Source organism: Onychomys torridus, chromosome 19 (genome assembly GCF_903995425.1).
Source record: "Onychomys torridus chromosome 19, mOncTor1.1, whole genome shotgun sequence".
In the NCBI taxonomy this organism is placed as follows: Eukaryota; Metazoa; Chordata; class Mammalia; order Rodentia; family Cricetidae; genus Onychomys; species Onychomys torridus.
The window spans coordinates 45,741,789-45,751,483 of record NC_050461.1 but is presented as its reverse complement, the minus strand read 5'-3'; the positions used below and the strand labels follow the sequence as shown (position 1 = coordinate 45,751,483).

The window sequence follows — 9,695 nt, the reverse complement described above, 5'->3', positions numbered from 1 at the left end:
AGCCCACGAGTGTGGATAATGATACCTGTTTGTGAATCTTTACCCCAGCGAGCATGTAGCCCATTTCTATGACCCTTAAAGTCTGTGTGTTGCCCTTTGCAGTGAGTCCTGGTCTACTATCCTCTGCCTGCTATTACGGTAGATTGCTTCTGCCTTTCCTGTGGATAGTACTAGACTGGATGGAGTCTTCTGCACCTCACTCCCTTCATCACTGTGATGCCCTGGACACCCAGCCAGGTTCTATCAGCATCTGCCCTTCCCAATGCTGAACTGTATCCCACTGCACAGATGTTCCAGAGTCCACCTGCCTGCCTCCTGATGGACATTTGGTTCATTTCTAGTTTTTAGCTGTGAGTAAAGCTGCTATTAATGTTTGTGTAAGTCTGTATCTGAGCTAACCTCTTCCTCTCTTGGGCAGTGTGTTCTCATTTTCACTGAAGGTGGTGTGCAGCAGTTGTCGAAAGCAGGACTGGAAGAAGTCACTTGATTTTGAACTCTTACCCAGGTGCTATATTGTATTTTATATAATATATATTATGTATATTATAGCTGTATGACTGTGGGCCTGTTATACAACCTTAGCCTTTCTTTGCTTCAACTCTGTATACTGTCTACTCTTTGAGTTCTGAGGATTACGTGAGCTACCATTTGCGAGGCATGTACTTCAGTTCCTGTGGTGGTTTGAAAGAAAATGGCCCTCATAGGCTCATAGGGAGCAGCACTATTAGGAGGTGTGGCCTTGTTGGGGTAGGTGTGGCTTTGTTGGAGGAAGTGTGTCACTAGGGGACAGGCTTTGAGGTCTCAAATGCTCAAGGCAGGTCTAGTGTGACATTCACTTCCTGCTGCCTGCTGATCCGGATATAGAACTCTCAGCTCCTTCTCCAGCACTATGTCTGCCTGCTGCCATCGGGCCCGTCATGCCTCCCCCATGATGATAACGGACTAACCCTCTGAGCCTGTAAACCATCCCCACTTGGATGTTTTCCTTTGTAAAAGTTGCTGTGGTCATGGTGTCTCTTCACAGCAATAGCAATCCTAACTAAGACAGCAGGTGACACAATTCCAATCAGTGCCGAGCTTGTCTGCTGCTGAGATCTTATCAGGCTGATGTGATTGCCTTTGGGGGAGAGAGAGGCTTGTGGGATGTGTGGGGTCACTTCTGCCTGGCATTTCCACTATCAAGCAAATGAGACCATAGCCACTTATAAGTGGCCCACCTCTTGACATGATGTCATCTACGAAGTTCACCTTGAGAACTTCAAAGTTGCATTACAAACAAACAAACAAACAAACAAACAAAAAACCCCACTTAATGCTTTGAGGAACTTTACGACTTTGTATTGGGCTGCATTCATAGTTATCCTGGGGTTCAGGCAGCCTGCAGGCCCAGACTGGACCCACATGCCAAGTGAGCAGCCCCAAAGCGAACTGAGATGCAGAGCTATTGGGTATCAATCTCAAGACTGTCACTCACTGCCTGTGACAAAGGAAGCACCATCACTCTCTCTGCTCAGTTCCTGTGGGTGACACAGATAGAGAGAGGAAATCCACCCTCCAGTATGTTGACAAGACCCCCTGCAGGGTACGATCTTCACACCAGGAAGAACGAAGTTTCATTCATTAGGCATATGATTAAATAGCTTTGAGGGAAACGCACTGATAATAAAAAAAAAAGAAAAAAGGAAACAGGAAAAGAAGATCACTGGACAGGGTAACTGGAAGTCAGCGGGGATCAGAGCACCCCAGTGAGAGCCAACAGGACACTATTTGATGGCCCCTTGGTGGGACTGTTCCAGTGTGTTCTAGCATAGATTCAGAAGCACATGTGTGCAAGTCCACAAAGCAGTAGCCTGCTTCCCCAGTGAACCAGGACACCCCAAATCCCTCGCTGAATGGAACTTTATAAGACATGACCGAGGCAGCTGGGCCTTCTTCAGAAATGGAGAGTGGATTGTATTAGAGAAGACAGTTACTTTGTCTGGAGAAGAAAGAGGGAATATACTACCACTAAATTATATTCTTGGAGGATGAAAGGGGATTTTTTTTTTTTTCTTGGACTCTCAGTATCCTGCCTATTAGAACCTGAGAGAGCAGCCAATGAGCCATTACATAATAGAACATCCCATTCACTGAATGGTGGAAGCCAGGAACCAAAGCTCTGCCCACGTCTGATTCTAGGAGCCGTGTTCTCAGAATGCAAGCAGGAAGGCGGCACACTCACCTGCAAGCGTATTAATGACTGGGGATGGAGAGAGAAGAGGCTATGGCTGGGGATACAGGAGGGAAGCCTTGAAAGTGGCTGTGTTCTGGCCATTAGAAACTGAGTAACCACTCGGGGTCTTTCAGGACCATTTACAAAATGCACTCACTCTTCGCTGGGGTGAAATGCCAGGTATGCCTCTCATTAGCTCAGCAACGCCTGGCCGTCTGGACTAGCAAGTGTCTAACGCTTACGTGCCGCTCTGTTCCGAGACAACTCTGGCAGCTTTGCACAAGACCATGGGAAAGACTTAATAAAACCACAAAGGTAGTAATTAAGACTTCAAGCCAACTCCTATAATAAGACGCAGGTCTGTTTCATGTCACTTATTACACGGAGTCTTGGTTACGTGGACTCAATTTACAAATACATGCGAGGTTGCTGCTCTTGTCTGAAACCTGTCTTTCCGCTTTTCCTGGGACACAGGAAGACAGGATTATCATACACTTGGCTTTCAATTTTTCCCTTTCCTCTTTTCTTCACCAATTTTCTTTGGAAAAATATCCTCTCATGTGCCTCTCTGTTCCAGTTCTCTCCCCCTCCTCTTTAAGACCCTTATTGTATCCAAAATTTAAGAAGCCGCTCAAACACATATCCACAAAAAGGGCAAAGTTTCAGCTTTGAAATAAATGAGATGTAACAAAAATCAGGGACCTGGATTTCAAACGCCAATTGTTGAGTGTTTTCGAGTACCCACCAGTTCCATCCTCCACCAGGACAAGACCACACATTATTAGGTAACGCCATTGTTACATTTAGGGACCTCAACAGTATTTCACTTTATTTCAGCATTCTGTCAGTGGTCTAGCCTGGGAACCTATCATTTATAAGTTTGATACTATGGGAAAAACACATGAAATTCCAAAGGCTGTACTCACTGGTGAGGCTGAATAGATGTTAGAAACATTACTTGGCCTTCAGATGAAGAATCATCACATCAATAATTACCAATCTCTTTGTCCCCTACCTGATCCCATGACGCCAGGGAACAAATCTAGGGTCTTGTGTGTGTGTGGTGGGTAAGCATTCTTATCACTGAGCTACATTTCCAGCTGATCCCTTCTTACCTTGCAAGGCAGAGGGGTGAGTACCCTGTCAGAGTACATGTAAATGGAGAGCAGAGCAATAAGGAACCCCAAGTTGGCAGAAAGCATTGAAGGGCTATGAGGGAAGGTGAAGTGTACAAGGGCCTCGCCACCCTTTAAAAAATTAAAGAAATATATTTTTTGTGGTGTGCGCACACACACACACAGGGCATGCATGGCTGTGTGCATGTGGATATCAGGGGAAAGCTTGGGGAGTTGGCCTCTCCTTCAACCATGTGGGTCCCAGGGACTGAGCTTAAGTCATCAGCGTTGGCAGTGGTGCCTTTACCCATGGAGCCATCCCGCTAGCCCAAGACCTTCTTAATCTTGGCCTTTATCCTTGATAGGTTAAACTGAATTAGAGAGACAGGGCAAACAGGGTGGACAGCAGTATACTGGAGGGCATGTGCAAGGTCTCTCAGGGAAGTGATCGGGCCAATTTGGATGTCAGAGGTGTCTATGGGATTGATCCTGCAGAAAGAGCAAGGTGAGCACAGTGTACTGAGGACAGGAAGGGCTACTGGACCGGAGCCCGCAGACGGGGCATTCTCCAGCTATACTGTAACATACTGCACTGTTGGAGCAGAGTAAGAACCAGGAAGTGGAGCTGGGTTCCCACTAGTCTACTAGTATCTTTACTAATGCTTATTTTTGGAGCCATGGGGACCAATGTGCTTTTGGAGCAGAGATCAGTAAGAGGTGATGGAGAGGATCGAGAGGAGGAAGAGATCTTCAGAGGGCGGCACTGGCAAACTCAGAGGGTTTATTTTTGGCCACACAAAAATGCACATGGGCAATCACCAGTCAGTCTTTTGAATACAGCATTTGCTGTCCTGGAGAAAGAATTTGTTACATGCAGCCAGCCTTCCACATTAAAAAAACAAACAAAAAACAAACAACAACAACAACAAAAAAACCCCACTATATAAAGCAGGCGGAGGCAATAGTTGATGGTAAGGGTTTCTTTGCAAGTATGAGCCCCCAAATCAGCCTCCCATAACCCCCACCCACAGCTATGGGTGGTGGCCTACATTAGCACTCACAGTGCTAGAGAGGCAGAGGTGGGCAGATCTTTGGGCCTCCATGTGCACACCCACTGGCACACATGTGTACTCCTCCACATACATGTCTTTGTAAAACAACCCACCTTTGACACTAAGCGGACTTCAGTCTCCATGACCTAAACATCAAAGTCTGCTCCATGGGGATGTCCTCAGAGCAACTGAGAAAAGAGCATCTCACCTGTTAATTATGCTGTGGAGATGAAGGTCTTAATATAGCTAATAAGAAAAAGGGTTGGATCAGTCACACACCCGTGGTGCGAAGCTCTTAATCCTCTACCCTACCCGGCTGAACCAGGCTCACGTAAGGAAGAAAACCTAACGTATAAATACCCAGCTAGAAATGCTTTTCCCCCCTCTTTTATGTGCATTGGTGTTTTGCCTGCATGTGAAGGCATCAGATCCCTTGAAACTGGAGTTACAGACAGCTGTGAGCTGCCACGTGGGTGCTGGGAATTGAACCTGGGTCCTCTGGAAGAGCAGCCAGTGCTCTTAACCACTGTGCCACTTCTCCAGCCCCCAAATGCTGTTTTCTTGATGAGACTTTTCTTAGCTGCTCAACTGGGTTTTCAGGTGGAAACAAAAATAAAAATGCAGCAGTATCGCTGAATCTTCAAGTAAAATGGATGTAAGATTGTAGGTTCAAACTAAACAAAAGCTGGAGTCAGGGCTCCCTGAACGCACCTAGCGGGTAGCTGGTTGTTAACATAAACCTGATAAAAGAGCTCCAACCTCAGAAACCACGCTAGAACCAACTCCAGCAAGGGTTCCCTGCTTACACACATGCTCTGGCACGCGTTCACACACACTGGTAGTTTAATGAGCTGTGTCCCCTACAGTCTTGGGGACTTGCAGACTTGGTCCCCAGGAGGCGGCACTGTTTGGGGGGAGGTTTAGGTGGTGGGGCCGTGCTGGAGGAAGCGTGTCACAGGGTGAGAGGTGGCTTTTGAGACTTGTGCCCACTCCAGTTGGCTGTTTCCTGTGTGTGCCACAGTGCCTGCTGTCTGTCGCTATGCTGGACTCACCCCTCTGATTGGAAGTCGAAAGAAAGTCCTTTCTGGAGTGGCTTTTGGTCATGGTGTTTTATCACAGTAATAGGATAGTACCCTCACACTCGTGCGCGCGCGCGCGCACACACACACACACACACACACACACACACACACACTCCCACAATAGATAAGTAGAAACTGGAGCCCAAAGCGTGTTCACCTGTAGAGGAATATATTTTGTAATACCATAGGGAGTTATGCTAACGGTGAGGAGGCTTGAATTCTGGAAATGGTCTCTGGTACAAACACTTATTTTCCAGGCTCATTCAGCCATGGCCTGAGCATTCTTTACCTCTGAAACTTCTTTCACTCACTAAAATTTCCCATTAGCATTGAATTGGGTAAGAGGAAACTCAGAAAATGTCAGTTAAGTTTGATGTTTATCAAGGCTTTATCAATTTAGAGTTAGGAGCTAAATCAGTTCTGGACTATGCTAATACAATTTTATGCATGATTTCAATTTTTCAATACAAAAATTATTTTTATACAACAGATTGGCTGTTTAGTCATTTAAAAAAAAGAGGGTCTGGAGAGCTGGCTCAGCAGTTAAGAACATGTACCGCTCTTGCAGAGGGCCGAGCTTGATTCTCAGCACCCACGTCAGGGGACCTACTACCTCTGGCCTCTGTGGACACGACTCACACGCACAAACCCACACCCAGACCCACATTGCATATAATTAAAAAAAGAAAGTAAATGGCTGGATATGGTGCCATAAAAACTTATTACTGTACCTGGGAGGACAGCCTTGGCTACTATGCAGTTAAGACCAGAACACCTAAAAAGTAAAACTGGTGAATGTTATTTTGTTCATGAAAACTTGCAACCTGGGTCTGTGTATATACTAGACATTGTAACAGACAGTGGCTGATGTTTTATGTTTGTACATTTATTTGTGTGCACACACAACTGGGAGGTAGTTGTATCTTCCCACCATATGAGTTCTGAGCACTGACCTACCTGCTGAGCCGTCTCTCTGGCCCTGGCTAAGGTTCCAGAAAGTGTCCCCATGTTCAGTTTACATGAACTGCCCACTCCCATCCCTGAATACAGTGTGGTGGTGGTGGTAATCTAAGGATGGTGATGTATCCTTCTCTGAGGCTCCCAGGCGTGCCATTCCATTGTCTTTTCTTTTCTTTTTAAGATTTATTTATTTATTTATTATGTATACAGTGTTCTGTCTGCACATATCCCTGCAGGCCAGAAGAGGGCACCAGATCTCATTACAGATGGTTGTGAGCCACCATGTGGTTGCTGGGAATTGAACTCAGGACCTTTGGAAGAACAAGCAGTGCTCTTAACCTCTGAGCCATCTCTCCAGCCCAGTGGTTTTCAGACCACCATCTTGTGTTCAGGCCTCCTGTTCTTTGGCAAAGGAAGTTTCTCTCCCACTAGGTCTCAAAAACTCATAGTGTATCATGCCTTTGTGCACAGACCATGTTAGAGACACCAGCAAACATGATGTCTTTTACTTTTCAAGCTCAGAAAAACTGAGTCTAGTTTTTTGAAAAGTGTGACCATGAGAGTTTTCTTCAAGAGAAGCACCACTGTACACTCGGCACCAATGCATCATGGGAGTTAGCAAACATTAACTGACTAGGCCAAAAGAATCCAAGACGTCACATCTCTTTTGAACAATAGGGTAGAATTTTTAAAAATTACAAAGAAACGAATAGTTAAAATATACCACGAGAAGAGGCCACTCTTCACTTTCTTCCTCCACTGAAATCTGGTTGCTCTTGTCAGTTAAAAAAGGCTGGCAGCCAGAAACAAGGCATGCCTACGATCACTGGACTTGGGAGGCCGGGGCAGGAGGACTGCAACTCTGACGCACACCTGGGTGACATAGTGAGATCCCTTCCACAAAAAAAGAACCAGCCAGCCAACCAATCAAGACACTCAAAAGAAACCGACAAACAATCCACAAAGGCAGAGGAGCTGGGAGCTTCTGAGAAGGCGGAGACAGCTGCTACGCTTTCCCGACTCCAGTTAACCAGGGAATGTTGTGCGGGGCAGACTGTCCCACAAACTTCAAAAACAAGCCACAAAATCCACATTAGAATATAAGTTTTTTAATTTTTATAAATAACTTATCTGTTACAAAGATAGTTTACCCAGCTAAATCACAAAACCATCAACTCAAGATATCCAAATTACGTTTTATTAATAAAACAAGTAAAAACTGATTTACCAATCTTCACATAGAACTGCAGAGGAGGCTGAAAAACAAGGCCTACTTTGAAAACAAAATGCATCAAATGTACGAGGTTTGGGGCCTGCTGTCTAGTGACCTAGGACTGCCATATTTCTTTCCATATTCACGAGGCAAAGCCTGGAGCCAAGGCTCTGACCCCTAAAACGCTCATCTGCAATAATCCTGTTTAGTGAAAACATAGCCACTTGTGAACCTTTACAGCGGGACAATCTACATGACTCCCCATCTTTTGCTGTATTCCAGCACTTCCCTAGCCCCATTCTAAGCACTGATAATTTTCATAATTCTTTTTAAACGCAGTTATTTCTTGATTTCATTTAGTTATATACATTCCTGATCATATGAATAGTTATTTTCCTTACAAAAATATATCATCAAGATACAGAGATGTCTGAGGTGGTTTCAGTGTTCAAGTCTGCTTGTTTTCTTTCTTTTTCCAGCTTGTCTTCAGTTGTCTAAAGATGACTATGTTTGATAAATACATGTGAATGTCACCAAGTCAGGTCAGAAAGGACTGTCCCACAGTACAGCAGCTACACTTCTTTCCAAGAAGAAAAAAGGCTGCTGGTCCTGCTGCTGTGGCTGTGTCTCAAACTCTACTTTCCCAACGAGAACCTCCCGTGAAGTTCTGGGGGACACCACACGTGGGGCAAGATGTCAGTGGGTTTAAATACTTTTTTGCTTTAAGCTGCTGTAGAAGACGACATGTTTGGTGACCTACTGCTGAAGTCGGTGTACAGTGTGACCTACCGACATGCCTGCAGTGTTTCCTGCAACTCCCATGCAGCACCTGCATATCTTCTCAGAGCACTGGCACCCAAGGGCACGAAGGACAGGAGCAGGAGAGGGAAGTTATCTGTGCATAGCTTCATTTCATTAATGCTTTTTTAATCTTATGGCATTGCTTTTCTCAGTAAGGCTTAAAAAGGAACATGATTGTGCCTACTAAAAGGGAAAAAGAACATTAGTTAACAAAGTCTATTACACTATCCATACAGAAATATAAGAAAATAATGAAGAGCTCACTTAAAGCAGACGTGAGAGATCTGTACAGTAGGGAAGGCTTTGGGGCACTCACTGCGGATTTGGACAGACACTGCATACTGCTTTCTTTCTCATCATCAGACCCTAGATGCTGGCTTCACAGAGACGTCTTCAGAGAAGACAAAGACAAGGCCAAGAGTACCACAGATTGTGAAGTGTGCCCGCATCCACTGGCACTATGCGGCAGCAGAGTTTTTAAATAGTCAAACCTTGTTCCTTCTCTTCGTGTATGTAGTGTTTCACCAAAAGCTTTCAAAACACAAAAAGCCATCATCATCCTGTTCCTTCTCCTCCTGTCAAGATCAGTGGTGACAGGAGGAGGAGGACTGAGGACCCCGAGGCGTTGACAGGGTGAGAATGGTCCATCGTGGGACAGTGACACTGTACATGGCCAGGCAGCAGGCAGCCCAGCCTCTCAGGTCATCTTTCATGTGACGAACCTCTACTGCCCATGACGTTAGACTGAGGTATTATTAGCTCTGTGGGCTGCCACTGAACACAGCACGCCACCGTCTTGTCACACCTTCAACTGGACTAAACCCTATGTAGCAGTGAACCGTTTCCCCGATGACAGATGACTGTCTTGAATTTCAGATGCGGCTGTAGAGGAGACACAGGCCTTTGGCTCAGAAATGCCGAGGCATCTCACACTGTTCACAGCGGATTAAGGCTGGGTGATTCAAAAAAGTACAGGCAGTGCAGTTCCACTGAGCGCCCTCCTCATCCTCCGTGTCTTGAGTCTTTGGTGCTTTGATGGCGGGCCTTTGATCTGCAGGGAAGCCAGAGGAAAAGAGAAGTTAGAGAAGCAGGGAAAGCCCACAAAGTCCACCAAATTCCTGGCGACTGACTAAGGTCGCAGGCCAGTGGTGAACTACTAACGTATGCTTTCCCTGTGCTTCCCTCGGGAAGAGCCGCTCCATGAACACAAACACCTCCATAGCCTCGTGGAGAACACAGCCTCACAGTGCTAACGTCTAA

General features: G+C 45.7%; 1 protein-coding gene across 4 annotated transcripts in view; it reads right to left on the bottom strand.

The window, feature by feature from the left end:
* Positions 1-7,597: 7,597 nt before the first annotated feature.
* Positions 7,598-9,695, bottom strand: part of Tab2 (TGF-beta activated kinase 1 (MAP3K7) binding protein 2) — a 55,468-nt gene continuing 53,370 nt past the window's right edge. For all 4 annotated transcript variants that reach the window (XM_036168757.1, XM_036168755.1, XM_036168759.1 and 1 more), the window contains one exon: positions 7,598-9,486. In XM_036168757.1, the coding sequence (XP_036024650.1) occupies positions 9,344-9,486 (143 nt within the window). In that variant the 3' untranslated portion in view covers positions 7,598-9,343. The remainder of the gene's footprint in view (positions 9,487-9,695) is intronic.